A 22807-nucleotide genomic window follows, 5' to 3' on the forward strand; every position below is an offset into this window, starting at 1 on the left:
GTAAGGTTCCTTCTGGGAACTCCTGCCTTTGTTTGGATGGACCATAGGCCTGATGCTAGGAAGCAAGAAGCTAGAATAGTGTAGTGTAGTTCAAGCATTAAAAGGCAGCTAAGGCAAGAAATCAGTACACGAATCCCCGGCATTTAGAAAGATATGCCCGCCCCCTCTCTTAACTTTAATACACTGTGACTAAGAGACTCTCTTCAAGTGGAGTGCAGCCAGTGCTTTAGGGGTTGAGGGGGGAGAACAAATGAAGCCCTTATACTTTTCTTTTCCTTAAGGCTTTCCCCCTTCAAAAGCTAGTCTAATCACGGAATAACCTGTCGTATTGGACTTATGATGTACTTTCCTTTATTGAGTAGCTAATTCATACCTATCATAGACAGAAAAAAGTTATATTACCTTTTCCTTTAACACTAGACTTGTGTAATAGGATCTTTCCAAAGGTGGAGTTAAGGCAGCAAGCATAGGTGCTTCAGTTTCCGGTACCGGGTAATCCGATATGTGTAAATAAAATCCGTCCTGGTAGGTGCAGTAGATCAAGCAAAGCATGACGGTCTTCAGTCTTCAGGAGCAACCAAGCGACTACATATCTAACTCTGACTCTTGTCTCTCTTGCGGTCAGTCGCTCACTATGGCTGTTGCTCCTCCGCTTCCTTTGAAGGTTTCGATTGACATAGATGTAATTAAAAGGGGCGACGCGGTCTACTATAAAGGAACAAGCACGATTGTAAGTTTATTTATCCAGCGCTAGGACTAGGAAAGGAGTCGAACGGTATAAAGGGGTTTGGTTTCATTATCTTGTTTGTACGGGATTCCTTAAGCAACAGGTAAACTTAAACATTCATGAAGGAATGCTGAAAGAGAGTGAGACTCCCTCTACAGGAGTCGAACGAGACTTCATAAGGGGCAAAAATACGACTCAAGTAAGACTTATAGAGTTAGATCTCCCCCCTCGGGGGGGGAGGGAAACGGTCCTTTCCTTGCTTTCTTTCTTTCTTTCTTTCTTCTTCTCTAAGACACTGTAGATCTAACTCAGCAATAACAGCTACTGTGCTTCTTGATCCCCTAAGGCACTCCACGCTTTAAAACGAAAAGGGACTAACCTAACTCGAATGACCCTTGCCTAGCGGGAGTTATCGACCAAATGAGTTAGCGGACAGCTTCGGCGAAGGCAGTCAACAGGCACTCAAAATGTCCTTTAGTAGCTTAACCGGGCCGTAATGATAATTAAAAAAGCTTTACGCCGACTCCATGGTTGTTCAAGTGACATTACAAAGAGACACCTCTTCCCTCGGCTGGAACTACCACTCAAACTAGATCGCTGACAGAAGGAAGGTAACTATAAGGGCTTAAAACTGGCCTGGTAAGAGACTCCACTCCAATGAGAACTCAAACTGGATTGAATGCAGGGGTTTCTTTGTGGATGAGGTATGTTCACCACCTTCCTTTTCATCACGATCGCTTTGCTTTTATCCTTGGAAGAACAAGGGTAAACCTCTTGTGATGTGGATTCCACAACATGGGCTCTAGGGCTTGATGGAGGTTTGGCCCTTTAGACCTCAGCGTTCTTCACAGAGTTATCCTTTTGACTTTCCTCGCTAGTTTCATTGGTGGAAGTCATCAGAACAGAATATATATGATACATGTTGACCGGGATTGATCCAATCATGATTTGGACAAAATGGGTGGTATTACTCTTCTTGGGTGTAGGCACAATCAAGGTGCTTGAAGTGTTCTTGCTTACAGTCGCCATTGGGTTATCCCAAAAAGCTCGGCTAAAACTGCCTCAATAGACAACTTCTTTGTTTCTTTCTTCCTTAAAGCACGCGCAGCCCTCTTTCTTGCATTCCAGAGAGCGTTCTTGGACAGTGTTTTCTTCAGTTGGGTCTTGACGACCTTAGGAGTGACCTGAGGCATGGCCTTCTTAATGGGCTTTGGAACAGCGCACTTGATGATGCTCTCAAAAACAGCGAAAGTTTTTCTGAAGCCTACTAGTTTGGTGCATGCATTCCTGGTAGTCTCAATCTTGTGGAAGAAAATTGTAACTTGTGGTGCCATTGTTTATCTGGTTTTGTTAACCTGTGAAAAGGTAAATGGGTCCCACCGGACATGCCAAAAATTATGTTGAACAAAATTGTGAACCTCCCAACATAATTTCACCACCACTAATTAAATAATGGGATTTTATTATTTTAAGTTCGACCCATTCGAGACACAGTGTCTCTAAATTACAATCCCTTGTTTCAAGAGAACACCCTTTGATTCCATCATAAAGAAATAGAACATGTGTCTTTGGTTTTGCGGCTGCTCCCAAGTCCAACCTCAGGGTGCCTACGTATCCCTTGCGGGAATCAAGCCACTCGTAGTTCAAAGATTTGCAATGAATAAATGACTCATTGCAAAAAGGGGAAATTTAAATGAATTTGATTGAAAAAGTGTTTGAGTGAATTTAGCTGAATAAATTAGGGATTCGATTTTTGATATGTGTTTTGGGGCGAATTTGGTTTAGAATAAACCAGGGATTCAAATTTTGTTGCAATTGCGTCTATTAAGATTCTAGACTCCCTACGTACCCTTGACGTGATCAAACAAACGTAGTTCGGAATTTTGGAAATTAACGGGTAAGTGTGGCCCACTAATTAAGAATTTGTGTATTTGAGACAATTTGGAGATTTTCATAAGTAGATGAACTATGGGAAAAATTGAAAATTAATGGGTAGGTGTGGCCCACTAATTGAGAATTTGTGTTTGAGAGATTTGAATTTAATCTCATTGAAATTTGCATGGGTACATGACCCATGAGAAAAAATTAAAAACTAATGGGTAAGTGTGGCCCACTAATTGAGAATTTGTATTTGAGAGATTTGAATTTAATCTCATTGAAATTTGTATGGGTAGATGACCCATGGAAAAAATTATTGTCAATGTCCAAGAAACATAATGAGCAATTTTGATGAATCCATTAATTTTCTACAATTGATATTTGCATTTGAACCCAAATATGGCCATGAGAATTTTTAAAATTGATCCATGAACCATATAATAGGCAATTTGGGACTCTGTAAATTTAATGGGTAATTATTTGGATCACCCATTAAATATTTTGGGCTTTTGAGAATTTATTGGAAAAGATTTTTGGCAACTTATTAATCTGTTTCGGGCATTTGATATTTGTTATCAATTAGCCCATGAGCAGTGAGTCCATATCAAAAAAGCTTTGGTACCCAGCAGCCAATTAAAGCCAACCACATAACTGTGAAACTCTTGCAAAGTTTGTTTCCAAATATAACCAGGCTTTGCAACTCCCATATTTATCTGTAGTACTTGAGATTAACACAAATATCTCATAAGAGCCCTTCGAACAATCAAACAAAATTTCAAAACAGGTCTACTGGTGCAAAGCAAGCTGGGAGAGAAAACAAACCGTGAGTCTTGTTCCATTTTTTTTATACTCGTTTTCCCCTTTAGCTAGCATCTTTTACTTTCCTTCATGTTGGCCTACACCCCTTGTTTTGTCTATATGCACATTCAAACAAAGTGACGTACAGCCACTTTCTTCTTCCCTTTTTTGTTTTGTTTGTTGACTTTTCTTCCTTCTTCAACTTTTTTTAAATCTTTTTTTCCTTGCCTGTTCACAAACCAACACCCATTCTTCTGTTTTGCTTGTTTGCAAACACAATTCCTAAGTAAATTCCTAAGTCTGCAACGTGGCCTCCCCCCCTCTCTTCAAGCCTTCTTTCTTTCTTTTCTCTGCTGCCCATTTTTTGTTTTGTTGGTATACAAACACAGGATGAGTACTTCAAGCAAAACATGGCCTGTGTGTGGCCTCTCCTCTAAACTTTTTTGTTTGCTGACTTCCTCATTTTCAAATGGGTCTGTAGCTAATGGGTCTATTTAACTTGGGATTTCGTGGCTATGCTCCTTCCTTTTTGTTTTGACAGTTTTACACAAACACCAAACTAGGAAGAGTGGGCTGAGCAACGGGACCTGGCCCTTCATACATTTTTTTTTTTTTAATAGTTGATGTTCTTTGCTTTTTTTATTTGCATCTGCTACAGGAATAAACCGCAGCACCTTTGCTTCAATTCTTTTTTCCTTTGCTGCACTTGGTGGTAGAGAATTAACTTCTCGTTTTTCATTTGCAGCTTATTCAGGCAAAGTGAAGGAGAAATAACAAGACGAAAGTAAAGACCCATTTTGTTTGCTCATTGTCATGGATCTTTGAACCCATTTTTCTAGATTTCTTTCATCCGCAGAGATTCTGGGTTTCTCACACATTTGGATTTTTTTACATCCAAATAATTTTGGGGTTACTCACCCATGGATATTTGCATCCAAGTAATTTGGGGGTTTCTCAACCATGGATTTGCATCCAAATAATTTTAGGGTTTCTCACCCATAGATTTCCATCCAAGTAATTTCGGGGTTTTTCACCCATGGATTTGTGGCATGCTATGCCTAACATGGAAAAGAAAATACAGATGGCAGTATACCTGTAGCAATTTTTTTCTCTTCTTTGCACTGCTCTAATTTCTCCAGCAACCTTTTTTAATCTGTCACCAGCTTCCTCTTTTTCTTTTTTTTCTTTTTTCTGTTGTAGCCTTTTTATAGGCCAACTGGATAAGACTTCCTTGAACAAACAACACTTTTGAATTTCAAAAGTGTTCTTTGTTCAAGGGAGTCTTATCCGGTTGGCCTATATAAAGTGCTAATAAGATTCAACCCCTCTTTTAGGCCTATCATCTTTTATATCCACCAATTTGAAATATAACAGATATCCCAAAAATTTTGGCAACCTATGTTGGCTTGCATTTATCATTTAATTTTTATTTGAACAATAATGCAATTTTTTCTTGCCCATTTTTTTTTATCTCAACAAGATGTTTTAAACTAAAATTGATGATTTTATTTTGGTACTCATTGGTGAAAGTTTTAATACATGTTTTCAGATTTATGAGACAATGATTAAAAGCTTTCTAAGTTTTAAGGATTTTATATAATTCACAACTATTTTCTTAAGTAATGAGCTTGTTTTTACATGTGAAAGATTGAAGCATGTTTTAATCAAACCATTAATATTGATATTAAGGTTTCACCTGGCCAACGTTATTTTGATAACTTTCTCATTTTCCTACTTATCTGCAATGAGCTATTATATATATGTATTTGTATATGCACACATGTGAAGGGTGGAAGATTGTTCTGAAATCAATATCTTTTGCTTAAGTTTCAGCAAATTGATTAGAGTTTGAAGCTTTTGGTTTTAGGAAAGTGTGAAGAAATATTTAATTCATGTGCTTACATATGGGTTGAACTCTGTTTACTTGTATAAAGAACTACGTGTGGCTTGATCCCTCAGTAAGGGTACGTAGGCAACCTAGGCTAACCTTGTTGCAGCCGCAAGTTTATGATTATTTGTTATGTTCAGTTTTGTAAAGTTGATTTTGCTGAATGCTTGGGACTATTTGAGTTTGCTGTGCAAGTAAATTTTCTGGGTTTTGAGCCTTTTTCAAGGAAGACTGCCAGTTTTCAAGTAGAAGTCAAACCCTAAGGCAATTTTTGGTTTAGGGCAAGAAGGGTATTTTCGTCATTCGTGCCTGACACTTGCCAGTGTTGGACACGAATGGGGTTCGACATGGATTCCAAAGTGGAATTTGGGTCGAGTCCTGTCTTGTCTCCTTTTTCCTTCAACTATTACAGGAGCTGCCTTGAATTGGTTCTACTGGCTGAACCTCGGCATTGTCAATTCCTTCGACTTTCTGAAGTAAATTTTCTTCGATCATTTCATGATCCAGACTCATCGCTTATACTTGACGGACCCCTTTCAGAGTACGTCACTCGCTTTAGTCATGAGTATTCTTGTTTCCCAGATACAGATGATCATGCAGCCTTTGGAGCCTTTAAAAGTGGCCTTCGTGAATCCAACTTCAGTTACTTGGTTCACAACAACCCATGGAACACCTATGCCAACTCATGAAGCAAGGTGCCACCCATGCCAAGGCTGAATACTTCAACTCCAAACGTAGCTCTGTTGGCCATCCAAAGACTACCTTCGGCAAACAGCCACAAGCTACGGCCCGTACCGATCCTTTATACCCTCCTCCTATGACCATTCACCCAAAGTCCAGCCATTACAATTCTACCAATGATACCCATGAAAGTCAATATTTCAAAAGGAAGGATGGCTACCAGCAATCATTCAACAATGGTAAACAATGCAAGAGCTTCCACAACTATCGTTTTGGTGGTAACCCTTAGAAGACAAATGATCGCGGCCCTCTCCTCTTTAAGCCTAAGCCATGGTTTGAGGTCTTCACACGCTGAATACCACCTATGAGTAGGTGTTGATTAATGAAGCACCCATCATCCCTAAACCTCCTGCCTGAAGGCCCACCAACAAGCCCATGATGAACACTGGTGTCTTTTACTGATTCCATCCGTTCAACGGCCATGATACCAAATCTTGTATCGCCTTGAGCAATAACATTGAATCCTTCATTCACGAAGGCAAATTAGATAAGTATGTACACAATGCTCCAAATCCACCAAACCCTCACCAACGCCAGATCAATATGATCTCTACCATCAGCAGTGGTCCTACTTTGGCTGGCACATCCAATAACTCACTGAAGCACTATGTTCGGTCTTCTTATGCATATTAGGTTTTCAGTGCTGAACAAGGATGCACGCCGAAGATGACTAAGGCTAGTTGGGAGCCTATTACCTTCAACGAAAAGGAGGAGTAGGGTGTCATTTTTCTCCGTTATGACCTGCTGATCATTCGCGCAGATATCTCCAACTTTGATGTTGGCCATACTGTTGACACTGGTAGGTTGGTCAACATTATGTTTGCCGAAGCCTTCTGCGCTTTTCAGATCCCTGACAACCTGCTCAACCGAAGCATCACACCTCTGGTAAGTTTTTCTTGAGATGTTGTCCAACCCATCAAGAGCATCCACCTGCCGATCGTCTTCAGTTCAGCACCCCAAATAGCTATGCTCACCACCTTATTTCTAATCGTAGACTGCCATATGGCATACAATGTTATCCTAGGACGCCTAGCCCTATACCAAATGAGTATATTTATTTCTACGCATATGCTCATGCTGAAGTTTCCTACCCTCCATGGCACGGTCACTATGCGAGGTGACTAACTTGATGCCCGAAGTTGTTACGCTTCAGCAATCAAATCCACCTACCGACCCCCGCGGCGTGAAGCTCTTTCGGTAGCTACGGCTCTACCTCTTCCTCCTGCCATTACCGAACGACCTGAGGATCCTCAGAAGGAATCCATTACACCTCATGCATAGCCTGTGAAAGACCTTGAACTTTTGTGCCTACATGACGAATTCCTTGATCAGTAGGTGTACCTCCCTTCTCCTTGACCTCCGAAAGGACCTCATTGCCTTCCTCCGTAATAGTGGTTGTAGTTTGAGATGGGTCTGATTCATTATAGACTTCCATCCATATCCATCACATTTGTCAGATAATAATGGTGGTAGATGGAGACAAATCTCATTTATTATGGTTTTTCACCCTATCTTAACTATAAGATTACATCTTACATCAACTGTTGAATCAATGCTCCAATCTTAATTTCATCAATAGATTTCTTATCTCTTGTACCATCGTTTTCTCTACAAATGTTAAAGGCATCAAAGCACCAACACTCATCTTATTTTCAGAACACTCCTTCCCAATGCCTTCATTCTCAAAATTCTTTTCTTAACACCTACATGACAAATTTCGAACACGCAGTATGATAGCAACGACTCAATGACAAGACAGTTGCACATATGATGGTTTTGGTTTTGTACAAACGACACCCGAGGCACAAAACAGCGAAGAGAGAAAAATAAGTCTGCTCTGTTTCAAGGGCTCTAACAAAGTCCACATATTTGGAGCCCTCTGCGTCTAGGCTTCCTCATTTAGAGCCCGAAAATCATTCCATTGGGGAGGCTTTAACAAAATTAGTGTGTACTTCAAGGTAGACTTGTTTTCCACAACTCTTGCCTCATGTCTCAAGAAATAACGATGAGTCGATCACAATTTTCACAGACGCACTTGTAGAGCATATAAGCTAAATAAATTGAATAAAATTAAAATATTCAAATCTCTTTACAACCCTCCCATATATAAAAACAGTCAGCTTAAAAACACAAACCTGAGGTCCGAAGACAAGATTATATATGAAAACATGAGATGAGATAAAATATGGCAGAAGCTCCATCTGCCACATCCTCCAACTTTCCACGACACCAACACTACCAAATTAGAAACCATCACTATATCAGCTACTAATAAAGAACGGAAAAAACCTAAACATACAAGAGAGGCCCCTCTAGTACAGCAGTCAATCACTGAAATCCATGCTTCCACTGCGAGAGCTACTGGCATTGCGACTATGTAATGACAGACCCCTCACGTGGCCAGCCAAACCAGAACCGTCCATCTTGGTTTCCTGAAAGTACTTTTCCCTCTCAATGTGTTTTGCAGGTGGGGGTGGAATTGCAACAGGTGGAAGATGCCCATTTGATTCCTGCGGTGGCTCCAAACAAAGTGGTCGTATAAGTGGACGGTTAAGCCTTTCTCCTGGCTGGGATGATCCAAGCAAGCCCAAATGAGGGCGCTCAGCTGATTGCTCTTCATCCTCAGGTCTCACACATGCTTTTCCTTTCCGTAGCCTGTCAAGTTTCCAGCCAGACAACTGATTTCAGTTCAAGAAATCCTTGTACATTCAAAGACATCCCCATACAGAAGTCAATAAGATCGCCTTACAAAGCAAAGCTTGCAGTGATCATAGAATTAAAAGCATGTACACGAGGAATATCAAATGCGGATAATGGAGAAGATGTATACTTAAATTTCCATGAAAAGCTTAGGCCCGTATAGTGAACATACCTTCGGAAAAGCTGTTCAGCCTCCTCTTCCTCCTCTGCCTGATCTTGGTTAAGATGGTTCACAGTTGATGTAGGCTTACAAGAAAGAAGGGCATCATGTCTTGCAAGAACCTTCTGGAGCTGCTCATTTAATTCAATAGCTCGAGAAACTGCCTTCTCATCCCTGGGAAAATCAAACACAATGTTTAACCGGAGATGCAAACGCTATAAATGCATGCATGTTTGTCTGAAAGTATGTACAGCGTCCCCTAAACAAAATTCTCAATTTTAAAAGAATAACTACAGATCCCATCAGAACAACAAAAAATATTTAAGCTCACATTCCAACATTCCATCCTTCAAAGTTGGAAACAAAGCTATTTGGAAATTGTTATTCAATCCCGACAATCTTTTCTAGTCTTACAATTTCAATTGATAATGCCACATAAATAAGAACTTCAATTCAGATCTTCCTTTGAACTAAAACCAACCAAACTGTCAATGAGCATACCATACTACAGTCTACAGTCCAAACGTTCCCACTTCTAAGGCTCTGGAACCATCTAGATTCCAAGTTCTTGTACTCCAATGTACAACTACGAGTTTCAACAAGAAATTTGTGTCCAATTACTATCACCTACTTTTGTTGGAAAACTTGATTAAATAACCCTTCAGCTTCATATCACACACTAAAAAACCATCAAAAGGAGGTGAGACTTCTCATGACATTTTATATTTCACTAAAAAACTTAATACCAATCCTTACATCCTGGAAGAAAATCCCACAAGAGATTCTCCATGAGGAAACTACAGCAACTCAGAAGCCAAGAAAAAAAGCTCCCTATGTGGGTCCCACCAACATGCTTTTGTTGTCCCTGATTTTAATATCTTTGCTATCTTGCTTTGATTGAGAGATCAACTAATAAGATATCATTGTAAATTTCATCGCATTAACAACAAAATTTAGTTTTGGGACTACAGTGGATTATACAATATGCAGCCAATATAAAAGAACAATTTATTATACTTACAGAACAATTGAAGCCTTACCGAGAAGTCATCACTAGATGCATAACTTTTTGCTTTTGGAATGAACATTGTTCCACAAGATCAAGTGTGAACTCATCTTTTGCTGCCTAAATACACATATATCAAAGAGTAACATTACAAAAGATAATTTAAAAATTATTTCACTTTTAAACATCAACTTGGGAACCAACCACACACACAATGTAATTATATCATCTCATCATCTGAAAGATCGGGTACCAATTTGAAATTGACTCCAAAGTTTGGGGGGTTTTATGTAGTTAACCATAATTAAAAATAATCCTCAAGGGTATAGATTTGGTTATAGATGGAAAAGGAAGAAGCTAATGTAGCAGCTGCTTAAGTTGTACAACCTCACTGGGCATCAACAAGAAAGAATTACAGACTCAAACTCTGGAATAACACTATTAGCCAAAAATGTTAACACACCTAGGGATATTCACAACACAAACAACCCATGCACCAACTCGACTCTTATGAGTAATTATGTAGACTTCTGTTTGTCAATGTCAATTCCAGAAAGAAAGAAACAAACCTCATAAAAGATCTAAAATCTAAACCACTGTGGAGAATTACCATTAAAAGAAAAATGAAGAGGAAAAGAAAAATATGAAAATGAAATGGTTTTTGTATAGTAGGGCAATCACAGATACAATGCAACATTTTGATTTTTTCTGAAATTCAAACAAATCACCATCATACCTCAGGACGCTGACCATCAACAGCATCAAGCACTTCTCTCAAGACCTCCAATGCATTACTTGCCTTCTGAATAATACTAAATAGGTACAAAATAATAAATGGTCTTCTCAGACAGAGTAAAAAAACAAGAAAAATAATGATAACAATGGCAATAACATTAGTGCAATCCAACTGCGCATGCAAAAAAAAAAATTAAATAACTAAATAGAGCACAGGACATATGACATTGTCAACATGCTTAACCCCCTCATTCAAACAATTTATAAAGGCATCGAACAAAATAGACTTAGCAGAAACAACAATGGATACGAAAGGAACACATTATATACTAATTAGAGGAAAAATGTAATTGCCTAATTAATAATTACGAGAAATATTAAGGCCTAAAAAATTGTTATGGGAAGGTGCGCAGGCCTAATGAATAGTATGGGCAGGGTGAGCCAACAAGCTTTTCGTGTATAAAAAAAATAAAAGTATTTAAGGAAATCAAGTTCACATCAACAAGAATATAGATTCATAAGCCACATCCCGGCATATTATGTCACCAATTCAAAATAAAACAGTAAATCAGAGAAAACAACACAAAATTATGGTCCAGTATGTATTCAACTATTCCATACATAGCAAAAAACAAAACAATCATGCTTGGTACTCAACTATTAAAGTGAGACACCACCTCCCAACTAATTAAGCGATCGGATTATTGAGACGTGGTGCTCAAGACAGATCCAAATTTCGTGGGAAAGTATGAAGACCAACAACCACGTCTTGAATCAGAAAGAGAAGGTAGAAATGATAAGACTGATGAGTCTGATTATTGAAATACAAGAATCAGTACTCTTGCTTTTGCTATAGTGGTTTGCAAGAAGTCATAATAAAACAACTCTGATGCCGAAGGGATTGGATCCATCAACGAAGCACCAAAATATTTGTTATGAGTGCACCAAAGTGAGTAATTCGCATCAGTTAATCTCATGATCACTAGGTTGGTGATGTCAAATATGGACCCAACATTGTAGATGGTGGCTGTAGAAGATTGAGAACTCATGGAATCTGAGCAGTTGGAAGAGGACAACATGGCTCAGTGATTACAGAAATAAGCTCATGGGGGAACTATATCAACATGGAGAAGAGAAAAAAGCAATGACATTGCCACTCTGTTAATGCCATACTGCAGTCCTGTTAGAGTTTTAAAATAATAAATATTGAGCTTGGAGTGCAGGATGACAAACTGGGAATGTGAATACCAGCTGCCATAAATAAAGAGGTAAACTAGAAAGGGAGAAATTTAAATCGAGTCATTAGACCCTTCGAGGATTCGATAATGTTGAGTGGTTGTATTCATTCTCAGAATCTCAGCAGACTCTCTATCCTCTCATCCCTAGCTACTTTGGCTAAAAAGAAGGAAAATCCTCCTTCCAGCAGACTCCCTACTTGGCTCTCTATTTTGGAGAACCAACTTTTGGCTCTCTACATCTACCAAGGAGGAGAGAGAAAAAGGGGGGGGGAGATAGAGACATTTGGGAGGTTGGTGGGGTTGGGTTTCTACTTTTCTTTTTAATATATTTGATTTGCATGAGAAAGAGGGAGAAAGAGAAAATAATAATAAAATATTTCAGATTAGCCAAAATAGAGAACATTGCTGGAGGAAACACCTTTTAAGCTACAATAGCTTTCTAGCTATTTTAGGCCCATGTAATGCGTACCCAAATCTAAAGGCCTAACTAAAAGAAAAGTCTAAAGGCCTAATTAAAGAAACAAACTAAAATACCTTCGGTAAATTAAAAAAACAAGGCTACCTAATAATCTCAAACCTTACTGAAAGAGGACTTGAGTTGGGCGTTCAGGTGACCAAAATGAAATTGAAAGAGAGAATAATCCTTAAACAGAAAGCAAAGCATTGGATTTAATAAATTAGAAACAAGCTGTCTTCCCCGGAAAACTAGGAGTTCTCGGTATCTACAATTATTTAATTAACTCTTGCAGTCTTGAATGCTTACATTTTATGTGTGTGTGAGAGAGAAACAAAGAAAGAGGTAGAAAGAGGAGAGGAGAGAGAACTGAAGGGGTTAGGGGTTCGAGAATAATACAGCATTTGTAATCAAACCAACATGTTACATTATCATAACAAAGACAGTTTTCCCCTAACAATGAAAACAATGTATGAAACAAGAGACTAAAAACCTAGCATGATAAATTATAATATGTTTTCTTCTACCCCACAACTGATGACCTATGCACAGTCCAAAAGTCATTAGTATGCCAAAGTATATTCAAAATAAATTCAAAAGGTACCTAGATTCAGGAACAATATGTGGCTCCGCTTGTGGAGCAAACCCTTCAGGTATAGATGATGCTAATTCCCCGTTAGGCAAATTACTCTTAGTTGATTGTGGTGAGGGATTCGGAGGCACCAGATGAGGCCTTTGAGGGAACTCTAGTCCAGCACTCTGAAAATATATAAACTTTGAAGTCAGAAAAACTCTATTGTGAAAGTAATAAGAATTTTAGAACACAAGATATAGTCATTTCCTTAATATCTTTTATCAAGAAAGCACATCAGGTTAAGACCACAGTGACACATAGCAAGACACATCAAGTTTTGAGAGCAATCATCTTCACTATAAACAAGGTCAAAATACATTAACCGAAAGAATAAATGAGGAAATAATCACTTTTCCCATATGCAACATGTCTCATTACTTTTAACTTCAAACATCCCTGTCTAAACGCGCACACAAACACATGCACACACTCTTGGGTTCGAACATTAATGTTATCCCCAGTCCCCAGAGGGCCATTCCTGTAATATTTCGATTATATAAACACAAAGTTATACCTTCTCGTCCATCAAACATCAAAACTGCTGTCCCCGAACATCACAAATGCATAACAAACGAAGAAGCTTGTGGCTATTGAAAGTAGTAAATCATATAGCATATATTCAAAAAAAGTCTAATCCAGTTATCTAACTGATTGAGATTATTTCTGTCCATCACATATCCGGTAACCCAACCATTGTTTCTAGAATTAAATGCTAACCACTGCAAGACATGAATGCTCAATACAATTTTTAAAACTTTATACACAGAGTATTCGAAGAAGTTCCTATGACTTCCCTTTCCAAAACAAACAGTGTACTTAGATGACTAAGTACTTGCTTATGGTCTCACATGCGACATGAAGATGAGTTCATTTAGGTTCACAACTCCTGGAAATTCAATAGATACAACATGGACTACCTGAAGTTACAGTTTCATACGGGCTTGCATGGTTCACTTCTGCTTAAGCTTCAGCATGATGCTGAGCAGCACACAACAATTCAAAACCAGTGTTTTTAAACATTTAGTGTGGCCCATCAACATTACTTACCAACATAAGGGAACATGCATACGCCAAACCCACAAACAAATTAATCTTTCCTACCTACAACACAATGAGTGTCTCTTCATCAAATAGCAGAGCGTGAACTAACTTCAGCAGTTTGCCAGATTGATTGTACCCATATTGAAACAAATTGACTTTTATTTTTTTTCTAATTTAATATTTTCAAGCATCAAACTGACATATCTTCCCCCATAGCAACTGCTAGGAATCACTAACATATGACTAATGATTATATTAATGATCATAAAACTTTCTAAAAATTTCAGAAATAAAAAAAGAAACATTGTCAGGAGCAATAATACAAAATACATGTACTCACACGCAAGACCCTAAACCTTAAACTGCTTTTATTGATGGATTCTAGTTTAATTATACATACAGTCTAGATATTAAGGACAGTCAAAGAATCCCAAAATTTGAAACCAACCAAGGCCATTATCACCGACACCACCGAAACATGACCAAAAGGCATCACCATCACACCTCATTTCTACCCACCACTGCTCCCAGAACCATTCTGCTTATTCATCTGCATCAAACCATCAACCCTTGCTTTTTTTTAAATGGCCTAACTGCCACTGCCACTGCCACTGCCACTGTAGAGCTGCGCAGAAATCGGGTCTCTCCCAGAAACATTGATACAAATTTTAAAATTCATGCCCCAAATTCCATATACCAACAAGATTATTTATAAACATATTGTATAACAATAATGTGGCTCCATTCTAAACAAAGTGAGAAATTCTTAAGATCCTATTATGCGTCTGTTCCGGCTCCTCAAACAATAATTGCAACTAAAACATTCAAATGATACAATTGATTGTGAAGAAGAAGTAACAAAAGATCTTTATTGTCTAGAGATCTCCAAGTTCGCATCATATACGTAGTAAAAGTTATTCATTTTCCAGCTACAGCATGCCAAGAATCTGAACCAGCCACCACATGATACGATTTAAGAATTTGTCTGTTCTCATAAAATGGGAGCCCAAGTATTATATGACTTGTTTGTACCTACCACCAAATCATAATAAGCAGTATAATACTGGGGGAATTTTCCAGAAGCACCACCAAGGGATGTCTGAGTGGCATCTAGAAGTAGAAATATGCGTTCTCGCACTGGCAAGTCTGACTGCAACCACCAGAAAAATGCAAACCCGATGAATTAGTTATAAAATCAGCCAATTTTCAGCTATTGCCTACATGAGAACAAGTTAGCACCTTTTTCTTGACTATCTTGACTAGGCTAGGAAGAAGCCCAGTATCAATCACCTGCTTATGAATATGTTCTCCTATATTGTTCATCAACATCTCCAACAACTACAAAATCAAAGGATAATGGATGGTGTTATATCAAACGACATCACAACAGATCATTACAGGTATAAACCCAGGTCAGAAAGCACTTGATGTGCACTAGTCAGGGAAAAGAAAAGGGTTCGCAAGGTACAAGAAACACAACCATACACTGAGGTAATACCATGATGACTTTGCATCTTTTTCTGTTTTTCCCTCTGATAGATTTCCTCTATTCTTTGTCCTTTTTTAGCCAGACAACATAAACCAAATATCATCACAAAATCATGCAATTGCTCACCATAACTGCATAAAGTTGAGAATTTGCATGTTTACTCCCCAGTCGTTTTTTGATAGCTTTAATGACATCTCTAGCTTGCCTACATCGACCAAAGTTTCACACGTAAGCAAGTTGATGATAGGGAAAAAAAAAACATTACGATAAAAGTAATTTCAGCTCAGGCAATGAGAGAGCAACCTTTCAATACTCAGATTTCAATTTTCAAATAGATAAGCTCATGCAATGAGAGCAATTTATTAAACTTGGATATGGAGTAAACCACTGAGAATGGCATTTTCCAGAAACAAAACTGAACTCATATCAACATTGAAATTAAAAGTAGTCAGGTGTTCAGGAACTTCCAACACAAGGTCATAAGTCTCCTTCATCTATTATTTGGAAAGCGAGAACTGCTTATCTAACTCTTATAGTTCTTGAGGTATTAGCTACAAATACCTAAAGAAAATTTGGTTCTATTTTTTCTCAAACTTGATCATCTCATGGTCCCAAATACAATGATGAAACATAGACAAGGACGAGCTATCATGTGCAATCCAGTTTACTAGTACAATAACCGACATCATATTAAACATGCAACGCCTATAAAATATAGATAATTAAAAATGCAATATTCTGGTTCACATTATACTGAACCAGAAAGAGTTCAACAAATTCCCTCCTCGGACATGTGTACAAAAATATTCTTCTGAACAAATGAATAGAAAAATCCAATTATACCAGAAAGAGAGAGAGAGAGAGAGAGAGAGAGAGAGAGAGAGAGAGAGAGAGAGATTTGGAAGTGATTTAGCAATTATACCTATGATCACGAGCAACTAACTCACAGATTTGAATATTCTTCATCCAATCCATTTCAGAAAGTTTCTCACTTGTTGCAGAATTGACAAGCTCGGCAGCCATCTTTTGGGTAGTTCTATACTTTAAAAATTGAGCAGAAAGTAAGAATATGAACTAATATTTCAACCCAATGGTATAAGCTTCAGCACCCATCTTATGGGTACTTCAAAATTTTAGCAGAAAGTAAGAAAACGAAATACAGATGTATTAAATCATTGCTACAATTACACCCAAAAATAAAGAGTCATACACAATTAACCTGAAACAAATAATTGGAACGTCAGCAGTAACTAGGCAATTGATAAAACTTCATATGCTACTCTGCAAGCAAACAAACAAACAAAAAAACAATAAATCTGATTGAAGAAATGGAGGGGCAACAGATACAAGAACTTAAAAATGACAGTAAATAAACAAACAAAGCAGCAGTATAGTGTACCAGTGAAGACGAAGAGGAAGAGGGAGACCAACAAGAGGAAGGTGGAGACGAGCTGGTAAACCCTAAACAGCTTCAGCATTTCTCAAAACACCAAAAAGCCAGAGAGATCAAATGGAGTTTTAGTACTGATTTGGTAGTAATTATATATAGTTTGTGCTCTATTAGATTCCCTATTATTTACAACAAATATTTATTTAATATTACAAAGCTCAATAGAAAAGTATAATTTATAAAATTAAAATTAAAAAAATGTTAGAAAATGTGAGAGTATATCAGAGGGAAAAGAAAAGATTAGCCAGAGAGGCTTGAGGAATCTTGTCCAGTGTTGTTTACTTTACTTGTTAAGCTTAAAAAAGATTAATAATTTAATAAATTAATAATAGAATAGAATATAATGGAAGTTGTCGAAAGAGGGGCACCGCCATGGCCCATCTGGCTGTCGAAAGCTAAAATCGTCTTTTTACTCAAAAAGCAGAAAATTGGGTTTCTCTAACCTCACCGCACTTTCACTCGTGGGTGCTTCACTGGCCAACCAACTTATCTATTATACATCTTTCATGTAAATATGTTAATTTCGAGACATGGCAGGATATATTAAATAAGTTTATTTGAGTTGAGAGATATCTTTTAAGTGTGTTCGTCTCATATTGAAAAATTGAAACACCAAACGTGGATTTATAAAGAGTTTGGCTATTTTTTTATTGCCAATTAATTTTGGGTGGAATTTCAACTTCCTTCAATGTCCTTATATGAATTATTATTGTTTATTTTTAAGGCTTAATTGCTACAGTGCTCCCTAAAATATTAGTCAAATCCCGTATTCCCCTCTCAAAGTTGACTCAATTTGCACCATTGACCAATGTTTGGTGTGCCACTTTCTCCTTTATTATAAACTTCATCTCAAACTCTGTTAAAACTAATGATGTGGTAGGGTTACATTGGTAATTTCATCCTAGCTTGACAAATAAATAAATTTTTAATTTTTAATTTTTAAAAACTAATTAAAAGATTAAAACGAAATTTAAAACAAAAATATATAAGAAAAATTAAGTATTAGTGATAAGAATCTTTACTAATAAGGATTTGATAAATAGAGTATTTATGTTTGGGTTTTGGTGAATGGGTTTTAAATTTGGTTTTGGATAAACTCAATTAAGAGGCCCAGATTCGTTGCCCTGTTCAAATTAGTAAGAAAAATTACCTTTTAGCCCCCATATGTTTAAAGTACGCAAGATTTGAGATTTACTTTCACATTCTCTCACTCGTTTTACATGTAGAAGCTCTGGTTCTGGAGCTGCAATCTGAGCTCTGTTGTTTGGCTTGTTCAATTTCTCCCGTCTTTCTTCTTTTTTATGTTCGATTTTCATCCTCTTTTGTGGTTTTTGAACTGATTTTTATGTTTTCTTCATGCTGTTGCAGTTTCATCAAGAATCAAGCTTGATTTTGTGGTGCGACATCTACTGTGCTTTGGTCTAGTGCAATCGTGTTCAATTTTTTTGGTTTTTTTTTTTTTCGTTCTCTTGAGATTGTGTTTGTTATGGTGCGATTTCATCTTCTCATGTGAAGCTCTATTTTTCGTCTGGTATGTATTTTCTTGATCATATTCTTATTTCAATTTTGTAGTTATGTTTTGGTTTGAGAAGTTGATTTTTGAAGTCTTTGATGTAGATTTTGTTTTCATGCCTTTTGTGATGAGATTTGAGTTTGGAGGTGCGGTTTTGTAGGGGATTTTTTCATAATTTGTTGTTGAGGTATGAGTACTTGGAATCTATTATTCGTTTATAATTTTGGTAGTATTTGTTAACTTAACTACTGCATACATAAAGAACACAAACACTTGCATATACCTGGATTGGCCATAGGTACAGATGAGGATGATAAAGCCGAGATTTCGTCTGAATCAGAACAGAAGCCTTCCACTCAATTCGATCCTTTCTTCACTCTTATTCTAGATGGGGTATGAATGCTCTTTGTGATGATTTGATCAAATGAGTATGTGTGAAGACTCGTATTTTAAACAGATAAAAGAAGATATTTATCATTTGGATAAACTTGGACGATATTATCTTTTTAAGATATTTATCTTTTGGATAAACTTAGATGATCTTATCTTGTTAAGATATTTATCTTTTGGATAAATTTGGATGTTCTTATCCTTGTTTATCATATCCCTATAACCACTACAAATAGGAGCATAACCTTATAGTTTCAAAATATGAAAAACTCTAGGAGCTTGGTTTGAGTGATAGTATATGACAATAGGTAGATGGGTTGTCTTGCCAATTTATTTTAAGGGCTCTCATTATCGAGGTGAGTGGTTTTTGTAATGTGTTCTAAAAGTTCTTATTTTGTGATAAAATATGAAAACCCTGAATTATCGTGGATTTGTTCTATTTACAAATATCTCTCTATTTCTAGTCAAGCATGTCTAATTTGGTGCAGTATGTCACACTATATATATTGATTGGAATATTTATGAAGTATGTATTATTCATGGAACATGAGAACTTCAATGTTGGAGTATCCGAGGGATAGATGTACCACACGGGGACATAGGGCACTGAGGCTAATAGGGTCACGTGGTTGGTTACATGCTATGAAGGATAACCAAGATATGAAGGGATGATGTGATATGATCTGGAATGGTGTATCTTTTCATGAAATTTTCTAGAGTGTGTAAAACAGTATTGCTTGACTAGCACATTACATAATCTACTCACTGAGTAGTGGTTGCTCATCCCTCACCCTATTTAATTTTTCAGATGAATTAGTGGGCAAGACGAGGACTAAACCAGTTGACGTTGAATTAGATGAGAGTAATAGAGCTTTATTTATCTCTTGTAAAGTTGTAAGATTTTGGAGCTATTTTTATAAAAGAAGTTTATTTTAAACCCATGTTTCGGCTTCTTTTTATTTTCTGGCACACTGGGCGCGGGGTTTCCACTGATCCCCGGGTCCGGAGCGTGACAACAGGGGCCTCTATTTATATGCATTGGCTAGAGAGTCTTGCCCATCAAGAAACTCTCTAATTCTCCTAATTGCATTAGGTTTAGGTCTCTTAATCCATAATGAGATAGGATATCTTCTAACTCTAGCGATATACTTTAAAACACTTATCCTCATCAGAGTAGCAGATTATATTGAATATAAAATTCCTGATCAATATAAAACTCTAGAACCTTAGTACGATCATAAGACCACACTTAGTGAGTCAAGACATATCTATGTCTTACATTCTCTCACTTGGTCTCATGATCAAAAAGAGTTTAACATAGATCACTTTCAGTACTATAGAGTTAAATACAATCATGTATCCTACACAGGCTACTGTCAATTAAGAGAAGCAAATATGGAACTATCAAGGCACATCAAACAAGCATAGCTTAAGGCCTTTATAGCCACACATACAAACTCTCTAAACCACATGTAGTTACCGTTAAGATTGGAGCTTAGAATAATCATGACACAACCATATGTGTTAATAAAATCATGTTCATTCACATGCCCTCTTTAAGAGATTACCAAGATCTCAAGTAACAACACTTTCGTGAACTTTGTTTATGCAGTGATTGAATAGCTAGCTAAACTGCATATGAACAAGCAACGCAATTCACTTTGTCAATAATACCAATCATACGAATGATTATTTAGCAACATAAATAAACTGAAAATGTTGTATAGAAATAATCAAAACCAACAAAACAAGGTCTTAAAGAATAATTAAAAATCAATTAAGATAAACAGCAAACTACTCCCACTAATCAAGCATATCAAGGATAGGTGACAATCCCATGCTCTTGACATGTCCATGAAAAACTGTAGCTGGCAATGCCTTGTAAAAAGGGTTTGCTATCATAGAATGGGTGTTTGTGTGTTCAACTACAATGTCTCCTGACTTAACCTTCTCTCTGACCATATAATACTTGAAGTCTAAAAACCTATTGCCTGAAGATCTCTTGTTGCTCTTAGTAAAGAAACAGTTGAAGTATTGTCATTCCATATCAAAATAGGCCTTTCAATTGAATCAACCACTCTTAGACTCCTAATTAAATTTCTTAGCCAAATAGCTTGTGAAGCTGGTTCATAACAAGCAATGTATTATGTTTGCATCGTAGAAGTAGCAATAATAGATTGTTTGACACTTTTTCAAGAAACAGCCTCCTCCTCCAAATAGGAATACAAAACTTGAAGTGGATCTCTTTGTGTGCACACAGACTTCTAAATCAGCATTAGCATATCTAATTAATTCTAGATTTTGACTCCTTTTGTAAACTAATTTGTAATCATTTATTCTGTGTAAGTAACTCAATACCTTCTTTCCAGCCACCCAATGTGCTTGTCCAGGGTTCAACTGGAATCCCCCCAAAACACTTATAGGAAAAGCAAAGTCTGGCTTTGTGCAGACTTGTGCATACATGAGGCTGCCCACCAAGGATGCATAAGGCTTGTCTAGCATGTCTTGCCTCTCAGTATCATTTTGAGGAGCTTGACTTTCACTCAGTTTGTCTCTCTTTGTCATAGATACACTTCCTCCTGCACAATTTGCCATGTTAAACCTCTTGAGTACTTTCTCTATGTACTCTTTCTGTGATAGTCCTAACAAACCTCTCTCCCTATCCCTTATGATCTCAATGCCTAAAACCTAAGTTCTTTCTCCCTGATTTGTCATATCAAAAGATTGTGTCAGAAATGTCATGGTGTCATGTAAAAGAGTACGGCTACTGCTTTCAATAAGAATATCATCAACATATAAAACTAAAAGCATGAAATGTCTCCCACTGGTTTTAATATAAATTCACTTATCTACTAGTGTTTTAGTGAATCTATAAGATCTTACAACCTCATCAAACTTGAGATACCACTGCCTAGATGCTTGCTTTAAACCATAAATCAATTTCTTGAGTTTGCAAACAAGATTTTCTCTCCCTTCTTGAATGAATCCCTCCGGTTGCTTCATGTAAATCTCTTCAGAGAGTTCTCCATTCAAGAATGCAGTCTTGACGTCCATTTGATGAAGTGATAGATCAAAGTGTACCATGATTGCCATAATAACTCGAAATGAATCTTTAGTCGATATTGGAGAAAAAGTTTCACTAAAATCTATCCCACCTTGTTGTGTGAAGCCTTTTACAACTACCCTGGCTTTGTGTCTCTCTATACAACCTCTTAAGTCTCTCTTTGTTTTGTAAACCCATTTACAACCAATAGGTCTACATCATTGAGGCAAATTTACTAATCCCATACTCCATTCTTTCTCATAGAATCCAATTCTGCTTTCATTGCAGCAAGCCATTCTTCATTTTTATCACTGTTCATTTCTTGTTCAAAGGTGCTTGGGTCTTCTTTTTGACTCATGTCATGCTTGGACTCTTGTAAATATATGACATAGTCATTTGAAATTGCAGGTCTTCTAGGTCTTTATGACCTTAGTTCTACATTTTCTTGTTCTTGCTGTGGGTCTTAAGTCTATTTTGGATTCTCAGGTTCAATTTGCATTGGTGTTGCAGTGCTAAGTGCCTCTGGCGTTATTTGTTGTGGTTGAGTTTCTTGTGCCGTGCTGTTCAAAAGATCAACTGGCAAGGTGAATTGATTCATAGCCTCTTCTCTTCTACATGTGTTTTCTATTAATTCTTCAAAATCAAATTCTCTTTCTTCTGTAATATCTCTATCATTCTCTAGAAAAATTGCTCTCCCAGTTTCAACAAACCTTGTGGTATGACCTAGACTATAAAATCAATACCCTTTGGTTCTATCTGGATAACCTACAAAATAATAACTATTTGTCTTGGAATCCAACTTCTTTTCCATAGGATTGTAAAGTTTCGTTCTTGATTTTTCGTTGTAGATTATGTTTGATTTGGTTCGACTTGCTGTTTGGATTTCTTTTGGTTGTTGCTTTCTATGTGCTGCATTGAAATT

At 37.1% G+C, this 22807-nt stretch overlaps 1 protein-coding gene across 2 annotated transcripts; it reads right to left on the bottom strand.

Annotated features, from left to right (window-relative positions):
* On the bottom strand, positions 8075 to 17224 carry LOC18779080 (target of Myb protein 1). Of its 2 annotated transcripts, none has more exons than XM_007212205.2 (11): positions 16889 to 17224; positions 16709 to 16770; positions 16412 to 16525; positions 15616 to 15694; positions 15240 to 15338; positions 15037 to 15150; positions 12930 to 13084; positions 10635 to 10710; positions 9933 to 10018; positions 8905 to 9066; positions 8075 to 8687 (listed from the first exon to the last, which is right to left on the bottom strand). In XM_007212205.2, exons 3-11 carry the CDS (start codon positions 16510 to 16512, stop codon positions 8357 to 8359), a joined length of 1203 nt encoding a protein of 400 aa, XP_007212267.1. In that variant the 5' UTR covers positions 16513 to 16525; positions 16709 to 16770; positions 16889 to 17224; the 3' UTR covers positions 8075 to 8356. The 2 variants fall into 2 exon arrangements, with proteins under 2 accessions (XP_007212267.1, XP_020417557.1); XM_020561968.1 differs by having other exon boundaries at positions 16412 to 16530.

Source organism: Prunus persica, chromosome G4, assembly GCF_000346465.2.
Source record: "Prunus persica cultivar Lovell chromosome G4, Prunus_persica_NCBIv2, whole genome shotgun sequence".
In the NCBI taxonomy this organism is placed as follows: Eukaryota; Viridiplantae; Streptophyta; class Magnoliopsida; order Rosales; family Rosaceae; genus Prunus; species Prunus persica.

Bases quoted from the DNA above. Each gene is read 5' to 3' on its own strand.
- LOC18779080 (XM_007212205.2), bottom strand. From the start codon at position 16,512: ATGGCTGCCGAGCTTGTCAATTCTGCAACAAGTGAGAAACTTTCTGAA. The intron at 15,695-16,411 runs GTATAATTGCTA...TGGTCGATGTAG, and splicing joins TTAGTTGCTCGTGATCATAG to GCAAGCTAGAGATGTCATTA. The intron at 10,711-12,929 runs GTACCTTTTGAA...GTACCTATTTAG, and splicing joins CATATTGTTCCTGAATCTAG to TATTATTCAGAAGGCAAGTA.